Consider the following 27,924-nt stretch of genomic DNA (forward strand, 5'->3'; position numbering starts at 1 on the left):
AACTTCATGGAGGCATTATATAGGAGGATGTGTAGGTATTCAATTGGTTGGTTTGAGGTTGAAGGTGTTAAACTCTTAGGGGGTTGATTTGGTGAAATATGCTCAAGATAAGGTGAGAAGCATCCAACCTAACCTTCTAGCAGCCCAGAGTCGACATAAACAGCATGTGGGAAAGTATCCCTAGTTATTTGATGACTCGTGTACTACTCTACTCTTACCTTAGCCAATTTTTCCTAGTTTATCACTCAGAGATGAGTGATAGGTAAATTGGTATCTATTGTAATGACTTGTTCCCGTTATTATGGAAAAGCCAATGGGGAATGAATTTGGGCTAGAAAACTTTTGAGTAGTGACTTGAAAAATTGTAGCCTAGTCTTGATTTGGACAAAATCTAAGTCAGACGAGGTCTAGCGAAATTTGGTAATGAATGGGGGATCTAATTATGAATTTGATCACATGAGTGGATAGACAAGACATTAAGGAGCCTGTACGACTTTACATAATCAAATTCGGGCTAGTAGAACTCCCGAAACTAATCTTAGCGTGACCGGGTAGTTTTTGAACGTCAGGGTTGAAGGTGTGTTGTGAAATAGGGGTTTGGAACGCTAATTTTGACTCTCTGTTTCTGTGTAAGTCGCTAGGGTAGGGACGCTATGGTGAGTTGAGTCCCGCTATGATGGGCTAGTAGCGACTTAAGTCGGGATTAAACCCCAAAAATGTTATTTTTCGGTAAGTTTCGTTCTTGAGAGCTAAGAGACGACCCAGGGATATTTCTTGAAGGTTTTCCAACTTTTCTAGCACTAAAGGTAAGGATTTTACTCCCCAAATCCATTTATTGATCCGTAGAACTTAGATTCTTGGTTAATTATTATTGGGGGAAGGTTTTGGACTGAATTTGATGGTGGGAAAAAGCCTTAGTTGCACCTTAGGATCATGAGTTTGGTCTTGGGTTATTGGGTTTTTTATAATCCAGGTAATTAGACCTTAATTAATTGATCCTTGCATTAAATTGTTGTTTGTAGACCTAGAACAAGTGGAAAGAATCTGGAAAGGGAAGATTCAAGTGCCTTAGGGGAATTCAAGCTTGGTTTCGAGGTAGGTGATGGTTTGATTCCATGTTTGTGAGATATATGTTGGTAATTGCTTCCTTGTAATGCATGTATGTATGTAAATGAAGCATTGTTGATCAAACCTAATAAAAAAAGTATGAATGAACAATTGTATGCAATGATTCAACACTTGATTGTATGATTTGAGTATGTACATATGAGTGTGATTGTGATTGTGGTTGTGTTGAATGGATCGGGTGTCATTTTTCGACACACTAACTGGGATCGGTTGTCACATTCCGACACTTACATTGGATTGGGTGTCATGTTCCGTCACATATATTGGATCGGGTGTCACATTTTGGCACACTAATTGGGATCGGGTGCTACGTTCCGATACACTAACAGTTTGGGTATGGGTTCCATGAGAGGACCATTGAATTGTCATATTCACTTGTTATTGAGAATGTGGATTTGTACATTGCTCTTGAAATAATAACTGTGCATATATTCTGTACATGTCATGTTTACTATGTTGTGACTGCCTATATATGTTTCGTTCAATGGGATAGTTGCGTGATCCTACCAGCACACTGTGGTTGTATACTAATACTGCACTTGCTCATTCTTTGTTGAGTACATGGCATCTTCAGGAGGCTATTGATAGACCTCATCTAGGAGATCAGTGATCGAGATTAGATTTCAAGGGTGAACCAGTTCTTTTAGGCTGCCACGAAATCCTTCATTTTTGTTTAGTCCATTCTCTTCGGACTCATACTATTGTTTAGATGTTTCTTATGCTTAATTTTGGGTTGTACCCATTTTATTAAACTTGTTGAATTTAGATGTTTTGGTACAATGACTTTCAGGTTCTAAGGGTTAAACTTTTGCATTAGTTTGGTTAGTTATTTGTTAAAACCTTTGGAGTTTATGAGAACTCTATATAATTTCTGCATTTAAACCTGCTTCCGTATCTTTAAATGTTTAGTTTATTGTTGAGTTGCTTAGTTGGGTTGTAGCAATGGTTCTCCCACCGGAGGGTTAGTGTGGGTTTCAATCACGACGGTCTGGTTCGTGACACTCCAACTCAAGCAACAACAAACATTTGGTAATTTGACCTTGGTAGTTACACTAAGAAATACTGAGGTACGAACCAGTATGTGTAGCATTCTCGATGATATGTCTTCATTAGTGGTCCTATATGATACCGATAGAGTATCAATATACCGACGGAGTATCACAGAGGATTAAGCTCACTCCTATATGATATCGATATGGTATTAATATACCAACAAAGTGTCACAAAGGATTAATTCATAGTAGTGATGTTGATGCCATGTTGACATCATGTGCGAAATAAGAAAGGAGAAAGTGGGGTAAGCATTTAAATTGGTTGGGTCGCCGGTCCATTAAGCCTAAATAGATGGATAAATTATTAAACAAGTAAAAAATTCTAACATAATTATTAAAAATATCCATATTTTATAAATATTAGTAAAAATATCAAAATGTCAATATTTTATAAAATATTGTGTATCCTAATTTAGTTCCTATTTTATCTCACCTTAATTACACGTTTTCCAACTCATTCTCTCTCATACGTTTTTTAAAAAAAAATATTTTCTCTCTCACTGATTTCTCTCTTCAAGTTCAAATTCTTCTTCATCTTTAAATTTTCGCTTTTCTCTCTTCCGTTATTTTCATTTTTTTTTCTTCAGAAATTGGAAAATATATCTTTAAAGATATTCACAACAATCCCTTTGATTAAAGTATGCATCTTTATCCTATTTTTAGGTTTGTTTACTGATTTTATTTTTGTTTAATTTTTTTTTAAAAATGTTTGTAGTTGAGTATTAAATTGACCAATTTCGTTTAGGGCTTGAAAACCACAAAATCACTCTCTAATGGCCGAATCTAAGAGGTTTACAAGAGGTATCCAACTTAATCAAAAAAATTCTAGCGATTTTCCATCCTTTAATCTATGTATTATTCAAGAAATAGCGGATAATGTAGGATCCACTGCTAAAATGACGAAAGAAGACGGTCGAAGAGTTGGTGTTTCCATCCTTTTGTATTCTGAATCTTCTAAGAGGTTTCTTAATTTTTGTATTCATTACAATTTTTTGAGTGGCCTGATGTTTTTTTGTATTCTGAATCTTTTTGTTATGTTGTATTTGGTATTCATTACATAATCTGAGTGTCCATTGTTTATTGTATTCTGAATCTGATTGGGTAGTTACACATTTATATTCATTAAAGAAATTGAGTGATCTGGTGTATTTTGTATTCTGAATCTGTCTGGTATGTCGTATTTTGTATTCTGAATATTTTTGGTTTGTTGTATTTTGTATTGTTTAGAGAATCTGGGTGGTTATTTTTTTTATTGTATTCTGAATCTAAGTGGGAAGTTACACTTTTGTATTAATTACATAAATTGAGTTTTCTGTTATATTATGTATTCTGAATTTAAGTGATATGTTGTATTTTGGTATTCAATATCAAATTCAGTTTACATCTTTGTTGAATTTGTATTTATAGATTTAACCTTGTTTTCATTCTGAATTGTTTATTTATTTCATTTTGTATTTTATTATAGGCAGCATAACCAAGAGCTTGATGCTGGAGTCATTAGTGATAGTGAGGCACCTCTGAGGCATAAACAGGCCTCACATAGTTTGCGATGATATTGAAACAATTTGAAATACAATAATGGTTTATTTGTAGTTTGGTTAATCTTGCTTGATTCTAAACTATTTTGTATAATATACATTTATCTTTTTGTAGTAGTTTATTCTGCAAAGTCGTCGTTTTAATCTTATGAAGTTTTGATTTATCATTAAAAAGGTTTGACATATATTATTGTATTTCATTAATTGCATATTTTGTATCTCTTCATAGAGTACTAATTATAAATGGTTATGGTTTGAAATAAACTAAAACAAGGCGGATTCGTTAGTGTTGTTTCAAATACGGATAAAATTTGAGTTGACACGATTATTCCTATACAATTTAATTAGAATTTGAATTCATAATCTAAGACCTAAATTACCAAATTGTAATCTATTTTTGTATTCATTCCATCTATATTCATCAACAGTTTTTTTTGTATTTCATTTTGCTCATCTTGTATTTAGGTTTCACTTTATATGCCAAAAATATTTCCAGTTATTTAAAAATTTGTGTGCCAAATGGTATACCAACAAGGTTTGTATTCAATGTATTTGATTATCTTGGAATTTAATTTCAAAATCATACAACTTTAAAAATATGTATACAATTTGATTTAACACCATTATTTTCTAACACAATTTAATTAAAATTTGAATTCATAATATAAGACCTAAATTACCATATTTTTAGTTTATTTTTGTATTCATTCTATCTATATTGACATTTTGAAAGTTTTCTCAATTATACATGAACAGTTTTTATATATCGTTTTGCTCATCTTGTATTTTCACTTTATATACCAAAAAAGAAAAAAATTCCAGTTCTTTTAAAATTTGTGTGCCAAATGGTATACCAACATGGTTTGTATTTAATGTATTTCACTTTACAACTTTGTATTTCTTATAAATTAATTAGTCTTCATAATTATATACTTTGGTTGTTATATTCTACACATCATTAAAGACTAATCAGATCAATATGTTCCTTTTAAAAATTGATAATGAAATTATGTGGACGCTGCTCTGTGGTTTATTTTTTATTTTGTAACTGATGAGAATTTTAAGTGATATGCTACTTTTTAAAAATATTTTCTCCCCTAAATTTCTTCTTTCTGTTATTAAACAATTGTATTCTTTCAATTAAAACAAATAATAACAACATAAATAAGATAAATAAAAAACTACAATTTTGAATTTTTTAATAAATATTGAAAGTGTGGCTAAGGGGTCCTATTAAATGCTAAAATATTGACATTTTGAAAATTTTCTCATAATAGATTGGGTTGCGTCCATTTTTGTTAAATAATTTCCCAAGTGGGTCCATTTTGTGTAGTTTTTCCTTACTTTTAGTAGAGTAGTGATATAGAAAGTTTTAATAAAGAAGTAGTTAAATTACATTTTAATATTGGGAAAGTTACATAATTACACGACTTAATATAACATAGAATGTGTTTGGTATGAAGGAAAATGTTTTCTGGAAAATAAGTTGATTTCTAACTTATTTTCTAATGTTTGGTTGGTGAGTAAAAATATATTTTAGTGTTTGGTTGACGAATGAAAAAACATTTTCCAAAAAATATTTTTTATTTTTGGCTAGAGAGTAGAAAGTATTTTTTAGGAAAATAGTTTTTGAATCGGAAACCAATCTCGATAACTGAACCAGGACCCGATCCCAACATTCGAACTAGGACACGACCCCATTGATTGATTCTCAATCCGACCCTGAGATCTGGCCTAGGATTTGGCCCTGAATTTTCACTCGAGACATGACATTTGAACTGGGATTTGACCTTGACCCCGGTCCCAACACTCAAACCTAGACACAACCACGATAATCGATCTGAAATCCGATCCCGATATTCAACCCAAGACATGACCTCCAACACCCGACACCTAATCCTGACCCAACAGCGATACCCCAAAAATATTTTCAAAATAAACTTTGTTAAGAAAATTGAGGGAGGGGGGGGGGGGTGGTAGGGGTCGTAGTAGGGTAAAAAAATGAAATGTTTAAAATTTAAAATATTTTTCAAGAACAAATTTTTAATTTTCTTTTTTTCGGGGGGCTGGGGGTGGTGGTAGGCGACTGGTAGGAGGGTCGGGATAGGGGGGCTAGTAAGGTGGTCGGTTTATGGGTGAAGTAAAACAAATGAAATTTTTAAAATTTGAAATACTTCAAAAACAAATTTTTAAGAAATAAAATTGTGGGGGATGATTAGTGGTTGAGTGACGTGAAAAAATACTGAAACTTTTAAAATTTGAATTATTTTAATAAATAAATTTTTAAATTTTAATTTATTTGGTTTGGTGGGAGACTGCGTCTGGGGGCTGGTTTGGAAAATGTTTTCCTTGCCTTTTTCAAGGGAAGTCATTTTTAAAAAATTTGAGGAAAATAAGTTGATTTGGAAAACATTTTTCAAAATATTTTAAGTCAACCAAACAAGAGAAAATTGGAAAACCAAACACACCCATAATCTCTAAGTATCTCTACCAGTTGAATGAATTACAAAAATCCATTTTTTTTTTCATCTCCCTCTTAACATCTAGATGCATTACTCCACTTCTATCAGATACATTACAATTTTGTTTGGGTACAATGTATGTGGTACAAATGTTATTATTGATACCTAACCCCAATTATTTCAAACCTAAATCAGTATGAATCTGGTTCATAGTAGTGTATCTTATACATAACTTATGTATCGTTGGCTATGTATTGGGCGAAGGAGCAATGTATCCGCAAATTCTGAAAAATCCAAAATCATTGTAATTTGAAAAAATTTCAAAATAGAATGTAACTAGCACCCACATTATTGGGATTTTTGTAATTTAATATTTTCCCATAAATGTATATGAAATGTTTTTGGTTTGTCAAATCATTGACGCTCAATACTTTTGTGTACAATATTTTCCAGTTGTTTATAACCCATTGTTTTTATTAGAGGTCAAAATGATAGATACAAGTGTCTTAATACACCAACAAAATATTGTTTCTCCCAATTGCATGTATTCCTCGAAAAGGACCAAAACTAGGAATACATTGCCCTCTTTTATCCTAAATCTTCATGACTCTTTGTTGAATTTTGCATTTTATATGCGTATATCAAGGTTTGAATCAACAATTATTCATGAATAAACAAAATTCTTAAAATTATTTAAAACACACAATTGTTGAATTTTATTCAAATCTACGTATTCATTCATAATTTTGTTATTCATGTTAAAGATTTTGTTACAGAAGATTGGGGACGATGCCGGAAATAGAATTTGGTATGCACACGGTGAGATCTCATGGGGCTAAGGTGGCCAAAAAACACAAATGTGACTGGTTGATTTTACTTGTGCTTGTGGCAATGGATGGATTCTTAAACTACATTCAACCTTTCAATCGTTATACTAACTCAAAAATGTTGGAAGATCTCAAATTTCCTTTCAAGGAACACGACACCATCCCAATGTGGGCCGTTCCTGTATGTATTTACTTCGGAGTTTAACTTATATATATCTCAATAGTTTTTTTTATAACCTATTATAGCGAGTTACATGTCTTATATTTCAAGTTACTAGTTAACTTCGTTTATTATGGCCTATTTATTTGTAGCTACCTTTAAGTAATGTGATAGCATAAAAGAGTTCTACACATTCAATGGTGTGTTGAAGTTAAACTCTACTACTTTTATGTAGGGGAGTATCTAGAGAGGTGGGAAGGCGTTCGCTCAAACCCCTTGGTAAAAAATTATACTGTATATAGGGTAGATTATCTATATATATAAATTGTGAATTCCTTGAACAATGTGCAGAAGATTAGCTCAATGATTCAAGATATTTGAAATGCACCCTAACATCCAAGGGTTTGATTCTTAGGGATTGCAATATTTTTCGAACACCCTGAGTGAAAAACCTGAACCCGACACGGCTTTTATGGCTTTAAAACTCAATAATTCTCATACCTCCAAATGGTTATACCCTTTGTTACATTCTTTTTGTTGCGGTAGAAATGAGTATTCATTTTCTGAGGTTTTACCCCATCCTTGTTTTGATAATTTTCCCACTATAACAGATATTTGCAATAATTCTACCATGCACAGTGTTTCTCATTTACTATCACTACAGGAGGGATGTATATGATTTGCATCATGCCATATTGGGTGAGTTTTATTTGAAGTTTTATAAGGAAAAAACAATTTTTGATTTTTTGGATTTTCATTGTAGTTAGTACTATGAAATTGATGACCTTTTGCTTGTAAATCTAGGCATCCTGTATTCTGTTCTAGTGACTGCAGTAATCACCGATAGCATCAAAGATGCTGTTGGTCGTCCACGCCCAAATTTCTTCTATAGATGCTTCCCGGATGGAATCGAGGTGTGTCTCCTTTTTCACACTTTAACATAATATTATGCCTTGAACTTCGGAGATTCTTTCATGTAGTCCAAAATATGATCCAACTCAAAAGGTCTATGATTCAACCTATAAGTCGATACTATGTGATCGAGGTCTGTGCTAAGCGCAAAAATTCAACTTTTACTGTTTATGGCAATGGGGGTAATTGGAAAAGACACGGCCTAAGAGTTCGAGAGTGCATGAGATTGTATTGGCTTGCTTTCATCATAGATCAATATTTTCTCTATGTGTTGTCTAAGAACATATAATAAGTGTTCATTTTTCTTCTTTTATATTGTGTGTGTTATTCTGAGTATGCCATAACATATATAACAGTTAACTCGAAAAGTTTGACATCAATTCTAATACAAAATTTGCATTAAAATACCTTTTTCAATTCATATGCAGGCCTTTCAACCTAATGGGGATGTTAATTGTCATGGAGACCCTAAAGTTGTGAAAGAAGGATATAAAAGCTTTCCCAGTGGACATACCTCATGTTAGTAGTGTTCATTTATTCTTAGTTTCTTTGTTTTTGTTTGTTTTCTTCTTGTTTATAAGTTTATGCTTGTCAAAATATAGGGTCATTTGCTGGCCTTGCTTTCCTCTCATGGTACTTGTGTGGAAAAGTGAAGGCTTTTGACAGAAGAGGCCATGCTGCAAAACTCTGTATTGTTCTGCTTCCTTTACTCTTTGCTGCATTAGTCGGAATTTCTCGAATTGATGACTATTGGCATCACTGGACAGATGTATTCACTGGATCCATTATAGGTTGGTTCAACGTTCCTATCCAACACTTGTATGGATTCACTACTTTGATAAGTTTGCAAATTGATTTTAGCTTGTTTACCTGATAATATAAAAGTATACTATTAGTATCATGTAGCAGGTTAACCACTATAGACATTGCATGTAGTTGGCCTTCAAATTAACTAATAGTGTAAAAAAACATTACACTATCAATGCTCGCGCCTTATAATTATCAGATTCTGACTAAGCTGTTCTGAGAAATAGTGTAGCTAAACATCTCAGTGTTTTTTTTGTACAGGAAGCGTGGTTGCCTCTTTATGCTACCTACTTTTCTTTCCATTCCCTCATGATATCAATGGTACAACCTCAACTCTCTGAAAACAGAATGAATCTCTTAGTTCAATGTCAATGATACTAGTTATTTTCTAAATATTGTTCATTTTTCCATGATAACAGGGTGGGCACCTCATGCATCTATCAAAATGAGAGAAAATATTGAATTGCACTCTACATCAATAGGAATTGACACCGTGTAATGCAATGAGAGTACAAGAGGCAACCCTCATTATCCAGACATGAACAGTGCAAGATGTTGATGGCGATGGAAGGAGATACTGAATTCAGATCTCCAAAGCCTCATCGAAAGAGAAAATACATCATCTAAACCTTTGTACTCTTCTTTTTGTTTAGTCTGGCTTATGTTGGCTCAGTCTGAAGTCATATCTATATATCAAAAGAGTTGTACAATATGGAGAGGACAATGTTCATTACCTCCTCATTTTCTATGGGGACAAAGAAAAGGTTCAAACTCTTACAAAACAGTCTTGTTGTACATTTGTATCTACATCTAAATAAGATGAAAGAGATTACTCCTATTGTTGGGTTCCAAAGAACTAGGGCGTCATGTTGAAGCTTACAATTGCAAATAATGTTTGGAATAAATAAATAACAAAAACTTATACTAAAAATATAATACTATTATATAATTTGGTCAATCGGTCTATATATGAGAAAGCAATATAAAGAAAATATTGAAGGTGTTGAGAAAAAAATCTCTCCCTAAACAAAACTCTTAAATGACTATATTCTGGATGTTATTATGGTCTTTTGGTATGAGAAGAGAGTTATTCAATTTATAGATTTTCAAGCTTTTCCTCAAAAAAGGAATAACAAATATGGAAGAGAATTATATTTTCCTTGTAGAAAATAACAAAAGCAGTTATGATAATGCTAATATGGTTAGAAAATCAAGACAAAACCTTACTATCTAGGTACAAATGAGAGATCACTAAAGATAAAGCAGCTTCTTGACTGAGCAAAAAATTATTATTTTATTGTATAATGAGAGAATAATATAAGAATACTAAACACGAAATGAAGAAAATAATATGGAAAATCGAATGTAGAAAGTATTACTCCCTCCGTTTAAAAAAGAATGACCTCCTTTCCTTTTTAGTCTGTTTAAAAAAGAATGACCTCTTTCCTTTTTTGGTAATATTTTAATATCAGCTTTCCACGTGGCATGTTTAAAGCCACAAGATTGAAGGGCAATTTAGTACATTTGACATAACTTTAATTTAGGACCACAAGATTGAAAAGTCTTTTTTATTTTCTAAAACTTTGTGCCAAGTCAAACCAGGTCACTCTTTGTGAAACGGAGGGAGTATTTCAGTTCTCTTCAAATGTGTCTTTCACAAGGGGGAAGAATACACCTTTATAGGACAAACAATTCATCCGCTTACAACCTTTAAAAATGTGTCAGTACTATATTTAAGAAATACATTAAATAGATGCATGTACGTTAGGGAGTTAATTGAATGAAATATCTACAATTGAACGACTTCATAACACTTTTCCTCGGATGTTTATAGAAAATGTGCCTCATCAAATTTTACTAGGAAAAAGCCTAGTGAAGAAAAAAAGTACACATATCTTGTTATACGTCTTATGTGTTGCCTCAGTAAATACCTTATCAGGAAACTCTAGTAGGACAAAACCTTGATGAAGGGAAAAAGAGTACTTTGCGTATTTTAATCCTCTCGATGAAAACTTTATTTGATACTCCTTCCTTCCCTTTTTATATGTCATTTATTTCTATAAATAGCTGGACCACAATACTTGTCATTTTATAAAATTTATGCATAAGTTACCATATTTTGCATAGTATACCCTTGATAGAGTAGTTAATTAATCTTGAAAATGTATTCATCATTTATTATAAAGTTGACTTAAGAAAACATTATATAAGGGTAGAAGGGTAAAGTTACATCATTTCTTAATGCAAGTGCAAAGTAAAAATGTGACATATAAAAAGGGACGGAGGGAGTATCTCGGAGACGAGAATTCCAGTCTTATATCTTAGCTTCTGAAATATTGACATTGACAATGTCTTAGTAAACAAAACTGAAATATTATTACTCGAATGAATCTGTTGAACATCTATCTCACTATTTTGTTGAAGATCACGTGTGAAAAAGAGCTAAGGTGATATATATTTTGTTTGGTCTCCTTTGATATATCCTTCCCTTCAATTGAGATATGCAAGAATCATTATTTTTATATAATATTATTGGAATCTTTGTTTACACAGAAAGACCACATAATTGCAAAATATGTTGAGTCATTGATCTCAACCATACACACTTTTGATTGGCTTTATGAATGACCATTATTTCTGCGTGATTTGAAGAAGTGACAACTATTGTTTACTTCATTGATAGTCATGATGTCGTTGTACCTACACATGTGAATAAATAGCCTCTGAGGTTGAATTTTGTGTGGTTAGACAAATATCCTTTTCATGCCCCAAAATCGGGTCATGATGACGTCCACTACAACCCACCGAGTGGACAAACCTAAACTCAAATAACAAGATGCGGAAGACACAGTTTATGCAAAAACAATAATAATAAGTGGAAGACTAGAATAATATAGAGAAAAAGGTTCATATCATATATATCTGTAGTGCAAAATGTAGAAAATAGGCCCAAAAGTGACCAAATAGCAAAGTAACACAAGATACCAATCCCCAGAATCTAGTGTCAGCTATACGAAAGCTACTACGAACAGAAAGCTATAAGTATATACAGAAAATTGTGTAACGACCCGTTAGATTATTTTGAGTACTAGAACTATTTTGACACTTCCCGTAAATTCTAAATGGGCATTTTGAACTATTCGTAACTATAATTATATACCTAGTGGGGTAATTTTAATAATTAATTTAGTTGGTGGTTAAGAAAATAACATTAAAATTAGTAATGGGCCACTTCCACTACTTTTATAATTAGTCATGTATAATAATTAGGGTTGTAAATATTGTAGAAGAATGAAAGAGAAAATAGATGATCGGCTACGAAAACCAAGTTGCAACGAGCGCTTCAGGCGAGCAAAGTTTTTCAGCTTTCAATATTAGATCGTTGCGTATATAAATAGATTATTATATTGTTAGAATAAATAGGTGAATTGCTATTTCTTTTTGAACCCACACGAATTTGATTAGAAAAATTGAAACCAAAAGTTGTGGGGGATAAGACCCGAAGGTCGTCATTGTTTACTGATCAACTTCTTTTCCATTTGAGAAATTGAAATTTGGAAAGATGCTCAGGTGGTTTATACGTATGCATGGATGGTTGTTTGATTTTCTTCTGTTCAAGTTATTGTATGTAAATTGATGATAATTTGGGGGTCCTCTTCTATTTTATTGTTACAATTGTTTTACAAAATCAAGTTTTGACACTACTATTATTAGATATAACTAAATATTAGGTGTATTGTATTATATAAATACCATTATAGTTATGTTATTTGGAGGAGCTAAGATTTAACCCTAGGCTTAAATTTAAGAAATATGGAATTTGACCTATTAATGAAAATCATGTTTGAAACTTCATTATAGAATTGAGCTCGTTTACCTAAATGTTATGCATATATGATAGATTGGGAACATTTGGAGGAATTGAGGAAAGAAAAGCATTGGGGAATTAACTTGCTTGACTTCGGCTCTTCAGTGGAGGTAGGCTATGGTTTATTCTATGTGATAGATAAACTCTTAATAGTGATTGATAGTCATTGAGTAATATTGTGAAGTTTTCTATGTACTTGGTTGTTGTGGTTTGGATAATTAATGTGTTGTTGTGAGTGGTCTGTAATCCCAAGACCGCGAAATCCATAATCTTGAACTTGTTCTATTAAAGTGATGTCTCGAATAAAGAAGGCTTAATAAAATATTGTGAGGGAAGCGGAAAGAAATTGTCAAGAATGACAAATGAAGTAAAAATATATTTGGATCGGGTGCCACGAGTCGGCACGATATAATATGATCGGTTGTCACGTTCTGACACGGTATTATTGAATCGCGTGTCACATTCCGACACGGTATTATTGGATCGGTGTCACATTCCGACACGTTATTATTGGATAGGGTGTTCGTTCCGATACGATATTATTGGATCGGGTGTCACATTCCGGCAGGTAACATTACATATTGAATTAACTTAATGCACTCAATCTCAAAGAACTCATTTCCCAAATGAGCGTGGTGTGGAGGCATGAGTCCTCGTGTATGTGTGTCTTGGTATTGTGACTGATTAAGTATTTGCTTCAGCGTTGTTGTCACTTGTTCATGTTGCTCGTTGCTTGCCACCTGTTAAGTGTTATAGTTGATTTCATGTTATTACTTTATGCATATTAATTTCTATTTTGAGTCGGTCGATGATACCCTGTACTAATCCCTACTTGTCGTTTCTTCGTTTTTCTTTTGTGGAGTGCAGCGAGTGTACCAACGACTTTGACTTGCCCTCAGCTCTAGCCGATCAACAGCATATCAGCTTCCATAGTGAGCTATTCATTCGAGCTCGTGTTGGATTCTCTCGGTCATGGCAGGATGTCCTTAGTTTTCGAACACAGACTATTTTATTCATTTATTTTGGTGTCCTGATACTCTTAGACTTAGTATTTGGAGATTAGATATCCTTGATGTGATGACTTTCAGATTTTGGGAAATGCTATTTAATAGATGTTAGTGGATTTGTCTTTCGTACATTAATAAGATTTAAGCTTCTGCATTATGGTTAGTATTTCGTAAGATGAACAATAAATATAAATTAGGGTTGAATTCATTGGTTCTCCCACCTAGGAGGTTGTAACAACCTATTTCTATTGTTAGGGAAAAGCCGTTGCGGGAAAAAATTGGATCCGACTTCTCTCCATTTCCCCTAAGTTCTAGCTTGGATTGGAGACACATGTCATAGTTTAGAATTAATGGTTGAGATCTAATTAATTAAAGCAAAGTCCTAACCATAGTTATTTACTTTCATATATTTGTTTCTTAAATATCTTTGCTATCCAGTATATTTTTCCTAAATATATTTAAAACTTTTCTTTACTGCCCTGCATACATATTTAAAACTTTTACTAAATATATTTACCATTTTGAAAAAATATTATAATAAATTTAAACATTTTTATTAATTCTAATAGAGTATTGAGAGCTACACTGTCTATAGAGCAATATGGACACAATTTTGCAATTCATTATATTTTCCCTAAATATATTAAAAATTTATTTTACTCCTAAATTTAGAAAAAAACGTCAGGTAACAATTTTTAATTTTTAATTTGGTAAATATTATTTAAGAAATGGAAAACGTTAGGGAAAAAGGTAAAAAAAATCAGCAAAAAATTACTCAAGTAATTAAGAAAAGAAATTCTTTTAAATATATTTAGGAAAAATATAATGTAAATCTACAATTGTTGGATTGTAAAAATATTTAAGAAGCAAATATATGGAAGTAAATAACTATGGTTAGGACTTTACTTTAATTAATTAGATCTCAACTATTAACTCTAAACTAAGACATGTGTCTTCAATCCAAGCTAGAACTTGGGGAAAATGGAGAGGAGAAATGGAGAGGAGCCGGATCTGAAAAAATTGGGGCTAGAAAACTTTTGTGTAGTGAATTGAAAATTCCTAGCCTAGTCCAGATTTGGATGAAATCTGAGTCATGCAGGTCTAGGGAAATCTGGTAATGAATGAGAGATTAAATAATGAATTTGATTACATGAGTGGATAAAAAACACGTTAGGTAGCCTGTACGGCTTTATGAAATCAAATTCGGGTGAGTAAAACTCCCGAAATTCACCTTAGTGTGAACAGGTAGTTTTTGCACGTCAAGGGTTGAAAGTGTGTTGTGAAATGGGGGTTTAAAAGTCTAATTCCGAAGTTCTGCCTTGATGCAAGGCGCCATGGCGGGATTTATTCCGCCAGGGCAGGGCCGTTGTGGCGGGATGGGGTCTGTCGTAGCAGTCCAGTCGCGAATTAAGTCGGGATTAAACCCCAAACATGTTCTTATTTTGCAATTTTTGTTCTTGAGAGCTATGAAATGACCCAGGGAAAGTTCTTGACAGTTTTCCACCTATTCTAGCGCGAAAGGTAAGGTTTTTACTCCCCTAATCTGTTTTTCAATCTGTAGAACTTAGATTCTTGGGTGATTATCATTGGGGTGGGTTTTGACCTGAAACTAATGATGGAAAAAGCCGTAAGTTGGGTATTGGGATCTTGGGTTTGGCCTAGGGTTGATAATTTCGATTGTAATCTGGGTAATTAGGCCTCGTTTATTGATCCTTGCATTAATTTGTTGTTTTAAGACCACGAACAAGCGAAAAGAATCTGAAAAGGGCAGATTCAAGTGCTTAGAGGAATTCAAGCTTGGTTTCGAGGTAGGTGATAGTTTGATTTCATGTTTGTGTGACATATGTTGGTAATTGCTTCATTGTAATGCATGTATGTATGTGAATGAAGCACTACTGATCAAACCTAATGAAATGAGAATGAATGAACAAATGTATGCCATCATTCAACACTTGATTGTATGATTATGCGTATGTACATTATGAGTGTGAATGTGATTGTGGTTGTGTTGATTGGATCGGGTGTCACGTTTCGACACATACATTGGATCGGGTGTCACCTTTCGACACATATATTGGATCGGGTGTTCCGACACACTAATTGGGATTGGGTGTCACGTTCCGACACACTAACAGTTTGAGTATGGGTTCCATGATAGGACCATTAAATTGTCATATCTACTTGTTATTGAGAATGCGAAATTGTACATTGCTCCTGAAATGATAATCGATGTGTGTGTATATATATATATATATATTTATATATATATATAAATTCTGTACATGTCATGCTTACTATGTTGTGACTGCCTATATATGTTTTACTTACTGGAATAGCCGCGTGATCCTACAAGTACACTGTGATTGTGTACTGATACTACACTTTCTCATTCTTTGTTAAGTACAGAGTATCTTCAGGCGGCTATTGATAGACCTCAGCTAGGAGATCAGTGATTGAGACCAGATTTCAAGGGGATCCATTTCTTTCAGGCTGTCATGGAGTCCTTCTTAATGTTTAGTCCATTTCTTTCGGACTTAGACTATTTAGATACTTCTTATGTAAGTTGGGGTTGTACCCCGTTTTCTTAGACTTGTTGCACTTTATATGTTTTGGTACAATGACTTTCAGGTTCTAGGGGTTAAACTTTCGTGGTAGTTTGGTTAGTTATTTATTTAAACCTTAGGAGTTTATGGGAACTCTATATAATTTCTGCATTTAAACCTGCTTCTATATCTTTAAATGCCTATCTTTTAATTAAGTTGTGTGGTTGGGTTGTAGTAGTGGTTCTCCCACCAGAGGGTTAATATAGGCGAATCACGACGATCTGGGTCGTGACAAAGTTGGTATAAAAGCCCTAAGTTCGTTGATTTCCTTGTACCAAAATGAGTCTAATAGAGTCTTGCGGAATGGTTCAGAGACATCTGTACCTTTCTTTGAGAGGCTATAGGACTTTAGGAAATCACTTTGTTTCTACTCTTTTCGTGTTATGACTTGATTCCAATTGGTATCTGGTGATCCAAATTGGTATCTAATATTCTTCCAACTTCTGTCCGCAGATGGTTAACACTCGTTTCAATGGCGTCAGGTGCGTAGCTCCCGTCAATGAGTAAGCTAAGGTTATATATTCCATTTGGGCTAGGAAACTGGTGGTGCTGGGTTGTTTGACATATTTGGCTCTTATTCGGGATGTTGAGGTTGAGTCTCTCTCTCTATTGAGTCTATTCCAGTTTTAGAGAAGTGTTTCCTACTGATATGCCTTGTATGCCTCCAGATAGATATATAGATTTCTGTATTGATTTGGAACCTGGTACCCGCCCCATTTCCGTTCCGCCGTATCGCATGGCTCCAGTGGAATTGAGAGAGCTTAAGGCTCAAATCCAGGAGCTTCTTGATAAAGGGTTCATTCATCCTAGTGCTTCCCCATGGGGTGCTCCTGTCTTGTTTGTTAAGAAAAAAGATGGTAGTATAAGGATGTGTATAGACTACCGGTAGTTGAATAGGGTCACCATTCGAAATAGGTATCCGCTTCCTCTGATAGATGATCTTTTTGACCAGTTGCAAGGTGAGTCAGTTTTCTCTAAGATTGATCTAAGGTCTGGTTACCATCATTTAAAGATTAGGCCTGAGGATGTACCAAAAACGGCATTTAGGACCCGCTATGGGCACTATGAGTTTTTAGTGATGTCGTTTGGATTGACCAATGCACCTGCAGCCTTCATGAGTTTGATGAATGGCGTGTTTAAACCATTCCTGGATTCTTTTGTTATTGTGTCTATTGATGACATTTTAGTGTATTCAAAGAGTAAGGAAGAGCATGCTGACCATCTTTGTATAATTTTGGGTGTCCTTGGGAAACAAATGTTGTATGCCAAAATTTCCAAGTGTGAGTTCTGGTTGGATTCAATTAACTTCTTAGGCATGTAGTTTCAAGAGAAGGGGTAATGGTAGATCCCTAAAAGATTGAAGCGGTTAAGAATTGGGTCCGACCTAGCTCTGTGACTGAAGTTAAGAGTTTTGTGGGGGCTCGCTAGCTACTATCATCGATTTGTGTAAAAGTTTGCTACTATTGTCACGCATTTGACAAGGCTGACTAAGAAGGAGGTACCTTTCGAATGGACCAAAAAATGTGAAGAGAGCTTTCAAAAGCTCAAGACTCTTCTGACCACAACACATATTCTGGCACTACCAGTGGAAGGTAAATATTTCACTGTTTATTATGATGCTTCACATTCGGGTTTGTGTGTTGTGTTTATGCAGGATAAGAATGTTATAACTTACGCATTGCGGAAGTTGAAGGTGCATGAGAGAAACTACCCGACACATGATTTGGATTTGGCAGCGATAATGTTTGCTCTTAAGATCTGGCGGCATTACCTTTATGGTGTCACGTGTGAGGTGTTTACTGATCATCGTAGTCTGCAACATGTATTCACTCAAAAGGATCTAAATCTGAGACATCGAAGGTGGATGGTGTTACTTAAAGATTATGATGTCACTATTTAGTATTATCCGGGTAAGGCTAATGTGGTGGCAGACGCACTAAATCGAAAGGCGGTAAGCATGGGTAGTCTAGCTTGTTTGGGTGTATCCAAGCGATCGTTGGCCAAGGATATTCAGACTTTGGAGTCTAACTTCATGCAGTTGGGCATCTTAGAGAAATGTGGGGTGTTAGCTAGCATTGAGGTTAGAACCATATTCATTGAGGGGATAATGGCCAAATAGTTTGAGGATGAGAATTCGAATGAGCTTAGAAAGAAGACATTGTCTGGTAAGGCACAAAATATGGTTCTTGATGTGGGAGGTGTGCTTAGTTTTAAGGGAAGAATTTGTGTTCCCCGAGTGGATGACTTGATTCAACAGATGTTGACAAAATCCCATGGTTCACTGTATTCCATTCATTCGGGTTTGACCAAGATGTACCGAGATTTAAAGCGATTATATTGGTGGCATGGTATGAAGAAAGACATAGCTGAGTTTGTGGGTAAGTGACAAAACTATCAGAATGTAAAGTATGAGCATCAAAGGGCTGCATACTTGCTTCAGAGAATGCTAATTTTGGAATGGAAGTGGTAAAAGATAGCTATGGATTTTGTGGTTGGTCTCCCCAAGACTTTGGGGAAGTTTGATTCTATTTGGGTAGTGGTTGACAGATTGACTAAGTTAGCCCCTTTTATTCCAGTCATAATAGACTATAATGCTCAGCAATTGGCTAAAGTTTATGTGAAAGTGATAGTGAGGCTACACAGGGTGCCATTTTCTATTATCTCAGATCGTGGAACGCAGTTAGCATCCAAGTTCTAAGGAAATTGCATGACGAGTTGGGCACTCAACTCACTTTTAGTACAACTTTCCATCCACAGATGGATGGGCAGTCAGAGAGAACGATTCAAGTGTTAGAGGACATATGTGATTGATTTTGGGGCACATTGGGATAAGTTCCTACCGTTCTGTGAGTTCTCCTATAATAATAGTTTCCACTCCAACATTGACATGGCACCGTTCGAGGCACTTTATGGGAGGGGATGTAGATCACCCATAGGGTGGTTTGAGGCTAGAGATGTGAAACCTTTGGAGTGGATTTGGTGAAAGATGCTTAGGATAAAGTGAGAAGTATCCAATCTAAGCTTTTCTAACAGCCTAGAGTCGACAGAAAAAGTATGCGGACCGTAAGGTAAGGGACATGGCCTTTCAGGCTGGAGAGCAAGTTCTTCTAAAAACGTCACCTATAAAGGGAGTAATGCGATTCGGTAAGAAGGGCAAGATTAGTCCTCGATACATTGGTCCATTTGAGATTCTTGACTATGTAGGGCCAGTGGCTTATAGATTGGCCTTACCCCCTAGCTTATCTGGAGTTCATCTAGTGTTTCATGTGTCCATGTTGAAGAAGTATCATGGCAACAAAGATTACATCATAAAGTAGGACTCAGTGGTGTTAGACAAAGACCTTCAGTATGAGGAGGAACCGATTGCAATTCTTGATCATGATGTCTGAAAGCCGATTACCAAAGAGATTAAGTGTATGAAAGTTCAATGGAAGCATCGTCCAGTCGAGGAAGCTACTTGGGAAACTGAGAAGGACATGCGAGACAGTATCCCCAATTGTTCAACGATTCAAGTACTACTCTACCCTTACTTTAGCCAGTCTTTCCTAGCTGATCAATCGGGGTCGAGTGATAGGTAAATTGGTATCTATTGTAACGACCTGTTTCTGTCGTTAAGGAAAAGCCATTGGGGAAAGAATTGGGGCCAAAAAACTTTTAAGTAGTGACTTGAAAATTCCTAGCCTAGTACAGATTTGGACGAAATATGAGTTATGTAGGTCTAGGGAAATCTGGTAATGAATGAGAGATTCAATAATGAATTTGGTTACATGAGTGGATATCGTAGACGTTAGGGAGCCCGTACGGATTTACGGAATCAAATTCGGGTGAGTAGAACTCCCAAAACTGACCTTAGCGTGAACGGGTAGTTTTGAACGTCAAGGGTTGAATGTGTGTTGTGAAATGTGGGTTTGAAACTCTAATTTCGATGTTATGTCTCCGCGCAAGCCGCCATGGCCAAGATGGGGCCGTTGTGGCAGGATGTGGTCCATCAAAGCGGCCCAGTAACGAATTAAGTCGGGATTAAACCCTAAAAACGCTCTTATTCTGCAATTTTTGTTCTTGAGAGCTAAGAAACGACCTAGGGCAAGTTCTTGATAGTTTTTCACCCCTTCTAGCATGAAAGGTAAGGTTTTTACTCCCGTAATCCATTTTTCGATCAGTAGAACTTAGATTCTTGGGTGATTATTATTGGGGGAGGGTTTTGACCTGAAACTAATGGTGGAAAAAACCCCAAGTTAGGTATTGGGATCTTGGGTTTGGCCTAGAGTTGATAATTTTGATTGTAATCCGGATAATTACACCTCGTTTATTGATCCTTGCATTAATTTGTTAGTTTTAGACCACGAACAAGCGGAAAGAATCTGGAAAGGGAAGATTCAAGTATCTTAGGGGGGATTCAAGCTTGGTTTCGAGGCAGGTGATGGTTTGATTTCATGTTTGTGTAATGTATATTGATAATTGCTTTATTGTAATGCATGTATGTGAATGAAACACTATTGATCAAACCTAATTAAATGAGTATGAATGAACAAATGTATGCCATGATTCAACACTTGATTGTACAATTATGAGTATGTACATTATGTGTGTAAATATGATTGTCATTGTGTTGATTGGATCGTGTGTCATGTTCCGACACACATTGGATCGGGTGTCACGTTCTGACACACTAATTGGGATCGGGTGTCACGTTCTGGCACACTAACAGTTTGGGTATGGGTTCCATGAGAGGACCATTGAATTGTCATATCTATTTGTTATTGAGAATGTGGAATTGTACATTGCTCCTGAAATGATGACTGATGTATATATATTTTGTACATGTCATGTTTACTATGTTGTGACTGCATATATATGTTTCACTTACTGGAATAGCCGCGTGATCCGACCAGTGTACTGTGGTTGTGTACTGATATGACACTTGCTCATTCTTTGTTGAGTACAGGGCATCTTCAAGCGACTATTGATAGACCTCAGCTAGGAGATCAGTGATCGAGACCAAATTTCAAGGTTGAGCAAGTTCTTTCAGGCTGTCATGGAGTCCTTCCTATTTTTTAGTCCATTTCCTTCGGACTTAGTATATTTAGATATTTCTTATGTTAGTTGGGGTTATACTCCGTTTTCTTAGACTTGTTGCACTTTAGATGTTTTGGTACAATGACTTTCAGGTTTTAGGGGTTAAACTTCCGTGTTAGTTTGGTTAGTTATTTATTTAAACCTTTGGAGTTTATGGGAACTCTGTATAATTTATGCATTTAAACCTGCTTAAGTTATGTGGTTGGGTTGTAGTAGTGGTTCTCCCACCAGAGGGTTAGTGTGGGTGTCAAGCACGACGGTTTGGGTCACGACAAAGTTGGTATCAGAGCCCTAGGTTCGTTGATCTCGTTGTACCAAAACGAGTCTAGTAGAGTCTCTTGGAACGGTACAGAGACATTTGTACCTTTCTTTGAGAGGCTACAAGACTTTAGGAAATCTCTTTGTTTCTACTATTTTCATGCTATGACTTGATTCCAATTGGTATCTAATATTCTTCCTACTTCTGTCCGCAGATAGTTAACACTCATTTCAACGGCGTCAGGCCCGTAGCTCCCGTCAATAAGTCAGCTAAGGTCATATCTTTCATTCGAGTTTGGAAAGTGGTAGGGCATGGTTGTTTGTTATATTTGGCTCATATTCGGGATGTTGAGGTTGAGTTTCCCTCTATTGAGTCTATTCCTGTGGTGTCAGAATTTAGAGAAGTGTTACCTACTGATTTTCCTGGTATGCCTTCGGATAGAGATATATATTTCTGCATTGATTTGGAACGTGATACCTGCCACATTTCCATCCCTCTGTATCGCATGGCTGCGGTGGAATTGAGAGAGCTTAAGGTTCAAATCCAGGAGCTTTTTGATAAAAGGTTCATTCGGCCTAGTGCTTCCCCATTGAATGCTCCTATCTTGTTTGTTAAGGAAAAAAATAGTAGTATGAGGATGTGTATAGACTACCAGCAGTTGAATAGGGTCACCATTCGAAATAAGTATCTGCGGCCTTGGATAGATGATCTTTTTGACCAGTTGCAGGGTGCGTCAATTTTCTCTTAAGATTGATCTAAGGTCTAGTTACCATCAGTTAAAGATTAGGACTGAGGATGTCCCAAAAAGGCATTTAGGACCTGTTATGGGCACTATGAGTATTTAGTGATGTCGTTTGGATTGACCAATGGACATGCAACCTTCATTAATTTGATGAATGGTGTGTTTAAACCATTCCTAGGTTCTTTTGTTATTATCTTTATTGATGAAATTTTGGTGTATTCAAAGAGTAAGGAAGAACATGTTGACCATCTTCGTATAGTTTTGGGTGTCCTTGGGAAACAAAAGTTGTATGCCAAAATTTCCAAGTGTGAGTTCTAGTTAGATTCAATTGCCTTTTTGGGGAATGTAGTTTCAAGGAAAGGGGTAATGGTAGATCCCCAAAAGATTGAAGCGGTTAAGAATTGGGTCTGACCTAGCTCTATGACTGAAGTTAGGAGTTTTGTGGGGCTTGCTAGCTACTATCGTCGGTTTGTAAAAAAATTTGCTTCTATTGCCACGCATTTGACAAGGCTTACTAAGAATGAGGTACCTTTTGAATGGACCGAAAAATGTGAAGAGTGCTTTCAAAATTTCAAGACTCTTCTGACCACAACACCTATTCGGGCACTATCGGTGGAAGGTAAAGATTTCACTATTTATTGTGATGCTTCACATTTGGGTTTGGGTGCTGTGTTGATGCATGATAAGAATGTTATAGCTTAAGCATTGCGGCAATTGAAGGTGCATAAGAAACAACCCGACACATAATTTGTAGTTGGCAGCGATAGTGTTTGCACTTACGATCTGGCGGCATTACCTTTATGGTGTCAAGTGTGAGGTGTTTACTAATCATCACAGTCTGCAACATGTGGACTCACGTTCCGACATGTATATTGTATCGGATGTCACGTTTCGACACACTAATTGGGATCGGGTGTCACATTTCTGCACACTAACAGTTTGGGTGTGGATTCCATGAGAGGACCATTGAATTGTCATATCTACTTGTTATTGAGAATGGGGAATTGTATATTGCTCCTGAAATGATAACCGATGTGTATATATATTCTGTACATGTCATGTTTACTACGTTGTGATTGCTTATATATGTTTCACTTACTGGAATAGCCGTGTGATCCTACTAGTACACTGTGGTTGTGTACTGATACTGCACTTGCTTGTTTTTTTGTTGAGTACAGAGCATCTTCAGGCGGCTACTAATAGACCTCAGCTAGGAGATCAGTGATCGAGATCGAATTTCAAGGGTGAGCCAGTTCTTTTAAGCTGTCATGGAGTCCTTCCTATTGTTTAGTCCATTTCCTTCGAACTTAGACTATTTAGATATTTCTTATATTAGTTGGGGTTGTACCCTATTTTCTTTGAATTGTTGTACTTTAGATTTTTTGGTATAATGACTTTCAGGTTCTAGGGGTTAAACTTTCCCGTTAGTTTGGTTAGTTATTTATTTAAACCTTTGGAGTTTATAGGAACTCTATATAATTTCTGCATTTAAACCTGTTTCTGTATCTTTAAATGCCTATCTTTTTGTTAATTTGTGTGGTTGGGTTGTAGTAGTGGTTCTCCCACCGGAGGGTTAGTGTGGGTGCCAATCACGACGGTCTGGGTCATGACGGAGGTTAAGTGTGGGTGTCACTCATGACTCGTTTTGGGTCGTGACAAACTGACTAATCCAAAATACAAAATGAGAGTCAGTACAAAAAGAAGGACAACAACAAGTCTTTGAACGTTGAGAGCTCACCTTAAATATGAGTCTATGACCACCACGGGAAATCCAATGCTTACTGAGGGTGGCCCGAACTGGGAGCTGCATCAGAAAAAAGATGCAAAAATGCAGTATGAGTACCAAAACACGGTATATTCAATTGCCATCATAGACCGACCGAGCTTAGAAAGATCAAATATATATATAAGAAGAATGATGATACTAGCAAGTGAATGGAGCTAAGACACACTAACCTTATGATAGAGAACAAGCAAAAAATATCAAGTTTCAATCACAAGTTACACACAAACCACAAGACAATCAACATAGTCAAAGGCCAACTCACACGATGATACAATGTAAAACTTCAAGTAGGAAGAGCCATAAGAACACAAGAAACATTGAGCCGCCTAGAATGATACCTCAAGCTTAACTGAATGTCAATAATCTGGATAGATGTATTCACGGACCGCCCACAATGACTCGTCGAGCTTACCCATAATTAGGATATATGTATCAACGGACCGTCTGAGATGATACTTCGAGATTATAAACAATGTAAATCTAAATGATAGATTATAGCCTGAGCCTAAGCCAATAGGCCGCCTAGAATGGTATATCGAGATCATTAAAGCAAAAGCATTTGAAAGGTGCGTAAATCAAGAAAAGTTGGGGTTTTAGGGCAAACTGGGTTTCAAGAACTTCCAACTCATTAAGAACAAATTCAATTCACAAACCAAGTCATTTCCGTTGAAAATCGTTCAAGTAATAAATCCTCAAAAATACTATCACAATCAAATCATGCCATACACACAGATCCGGGTAGGATACCCATCACACCACGGGAGTACTAACCTGGAACTCCTGCCAATCCAAGCTTATGGCCTCAAGCCCAACAGTTTAATAGACAATCAAAACTCACAACTCATGGATCCACACCACCTTATATCTATATTATTTTTCTTTCTCTCTAAAATTGGGTAACACCTTTCTAAATGGTGAACACTTTTAGCATATTAACTAATATTTTTTTCTTTAATCTTTGAAAATTTTCAAACATGTCACATTGAAATTTTCTAACAAAAAAATTATCACCATAAATTTTTAAAAATAATTAAATCAAATGTTTATATTAAAACAAGTAGTAGTGGATGATATAATATACAATCAACGAGTTTAATCGGTCTCAATACCTTCGACATGAAATATAGCTCTCTGTATATATATAACTCCAAACATTGCAGCAAAATGCAAGTACCATTTATTTTTCCTTCCGAATTTTCAATTTTCTACCTCTTAGTTACAATTATTGGGAGACCCCAAGTTAAATTTTTTTGTTGGTTTAAGATATTTGGATCCTTACAATTTCAGCGCATTCTTAATCCAATTACACTTGTTAACATTATTGTGTACATTCATTTTTGGTCGGAAAAAGATGGAAAATATTGCAGGATGGAATCGTGTCAATTTAAGAGTTTTTTTGGTCGGGATTGTGGAGTTCTTGATGGAATCGTGTCAATTTAAGAGTTTTTTTGAGTTAGATTCTAGTGTATATATATTGGGTATTTGAATCTATAGAGGGATTGAGAAAAAGAATTGGATTTAGGCGAATTGGGGTGAGAAAACGAAGAAGGAAAGTGTTGAGCAAGTTTTGGCACGCAAGTATGCGTCGCGGACTTGCTCCCCCAGTGCAAAAAAATCACCTCCGCGTCGCGGAGAAGATGCGGACTCCTCTATTTCAAAAATAAATTTCGCGATCAAATATTTAAATGCATCTCCGCATTGCGGACTTGTTTTCAGACAATGATTTCTTGATCGTTTCTCATGTTTAACTATCTAAAAACACTCATAAACATCATGAGATCTTTCCTATCACAAATCACAATCCTTCAATCCATAAATTCAATTCAAGGAAAGTTAAGAGTCAAGTCAAGAGAAGTTCATAGATTTTTCAAAAGTCTTTTACAAACGTTTTAACTTCTTTTTAACACTTAAGTTTTGAGTTGAGTAAAGAATAAGAGTAGAGTTCATTTCTTCAAAGATTATACGGGAACTAAATATTCCCAAGAGTTAAACTGTTTTCACATTTGAGCAATAAAGGAAACACAAATTTCCAAGAGAGCTTTTAAGCTAAGTTTTGAGTAATTATCTCAAACCAAAGAAAGAGTTTTATTTTTAAAACATATGAACTGAGTATATTTTCAGAGTAGTATTGAGCACCGATATGGGGATGCGAGTTCATAATAACTCAAGTCTCCATAAACCATGTAGCCATCATGGGTAGAAAGGATCATACTTTTTAGATGATTCCTTAGTGCTTGTTAGCATAGACTAGTCGATCCACTTAGTTAAGGCGTTCTATATGACGACAAAGTATAACACAGTTCTAGCAGCATGGGCAAGACATTGTATCATCACTTAGGCTCATAGTGGTGGTTGTTGTTTAGAGAAACTCCCATAGTATTATATTACTTTATACGTAACTTGAGTTGTCATCTACTATTTTAAATGTTTTATATAAACTGCACCTTTATTATTGTTTTTACTTCGCATTTGAGTTGAGTATTCATGAGTTGAGTAAAGCTAAGGTAAGTGTTACTTTCAAATTCCTTTCAAGCTTATGTTATGTTTAGTTTTCCCCTCACATACTCGTACATTCAATGTACTGATGACATTTGGCCTACATCATTTTACGATGCAGACACAGGTAACCAGGATCAGCATCCAGCGCCTCATCCAGTTTATCACTCAGAGTCAGTTGGTGAGTCTCATTGCTTTCTGCAGGGTCCCTTATTATCTTGTTTTTAGCATTTCGGTTGTTAGGATGATCGGGGTCTTGTCCCGACATCCCTCATTGTTTTAGAGGCTTCATAGATGAGTAGTTATAGTTTTTTCGTCTTTCCGTTTTCAGTTGTATATGTTAAGACTTAAGTTGCTATTTTGGCTAGATTAATATTTCTTAAAGATATTGCATGAGTTGTCCTTTGAGACTATTTCCTATTATTTAAGTCTTCCACTATAAGTTAAGCCAGGCCAAGGGTTCGCTTGGGGCCAACAATTGTTCTCGAGTGCCAGTCACGCCCAGGGTGTAGGCTCGGGGTCTGACAACTTTAAACGGTTCATGCAATAATGGTAGCTGCCAATTTTTTGCAGAATATAATTGTCCATCATGATCTCTCGGTGAATTTCAGACACAACCAGGAAGAATATTCTCGATTGTTATAGGAATATCTTGATGATTTTTGCATAAATTGATTTTTTTGTAATGAAACACACAACAAAGTCTTCATGTCAGATTTTTCTGCGTTCTCTTAATACATCCATTGTAGTTTTATCAAGACATTATTCTTTCACAATCGAGTATACACTTTCTTTATCTTCACTGCTACTTTCTTCATCAAAATGAAAAGTTTTCTTATACCCAATTCGTGATCTTTCCTTGTCCAAAATTTCTTTACTATTGTCTCGTCCTTTCCATTTGGGACCTCCAACAATTGATTTGTTGAAGTTTTTACCCTTGATCGTTTTTCTCTTCAATTGAGTAAAGAAATAGTTTACATGATCATTACCTAAATTTTGGAATAAGGCAGCTGGCTCTTTGTTACCGTATAAGTTTATATACGGAATGTCATGGTATTCGATAGGCATTCCATGAATGAATTTGGTTAAACACCTTATCAGATCTTCATCCATATATTTCATCCTCATAAGTTGAAAATAATGTGAATTCCAACTAAAAAGATACAAAAAGAGAGAAGAAGATGGAGAAATATTTTAAAGC

General features: G+C 35.4%; 1 protein-coding gene and 1 pseudogene across 5 annotated transcripts in view; one reads left to right on the top strand and one right to left on the bottom strand.

Moving 5' to 3' along the window:
* Positions 1-6,707: 6,707 nt before the first annotated feature.
* Positions 6,708-27,924, top strand: part of LOC125821667 (probable lipid phosphate phosphatase 4) — a 35,616-nt gene continuing 14,399 nt past the window's right edge. The window contains exons 1-8 of one of the 5 annotated variants that reach the window (XM_049501067.1): positions 6,708-6,826; positions 6,957-7,188; positions 7,779-7,866; positions 7,972-8,081; positions 8,508-8,598; positions 8,682-8,870; positions 9,148-9,207; positions 9,306-9,775. In XM_049501067.1, the coding sequence (XP_049357024.1) occupies positions 6,723-6,826; positions 6,957-7,188; positions 7,779-7,866; positions 7,972-8,081; positions 8,508-8,598; positions 8,682-8,870; positions 9,148-9,207; positions 9,306-9,385 (954 nt within the window). In that variant the 5' untranslated portion in view covers positions 6,708-6,722 and the 3' untranslated portion in view covers positions 9,386-9,775. Of the gene's footprint in view, positions 6,827-6,944; positions 7,189-7,778; positions 7,867-7,971; positions 8,082-8,507; positions 8,599-8,681; positions 8,871-9,147; positions 9,208-9,305; positions 9,776-27,924 lie in introns of those variants that run through there. The other 4 variants (XM_049501064.1, XM_049501068.1, XM_049501065.1 and 1 more) reach the window with 4 other exon arrangements.
* LOC125821670 (uncharacterized) lies at positions 24,075-27,845 on the bottom strand (annotated as a pseudogene).

The sequence above is a fragment of the Solanum verrucosum genome, unplaced genomic scaffold (assembly GCF_900185275.1).
Source record: "Solanum verrucosum unplaced genomic scaffold, falcon-dt-bn FXZP01000211.1, whole genome shotgun sequence".
Taxonomy (NCBI): Eukaryota; Viridiplantae; Streptophyta; class Magnoliopsida; order Solanales; family Solanaceae; genus Solanum; species Solanum verrucosum.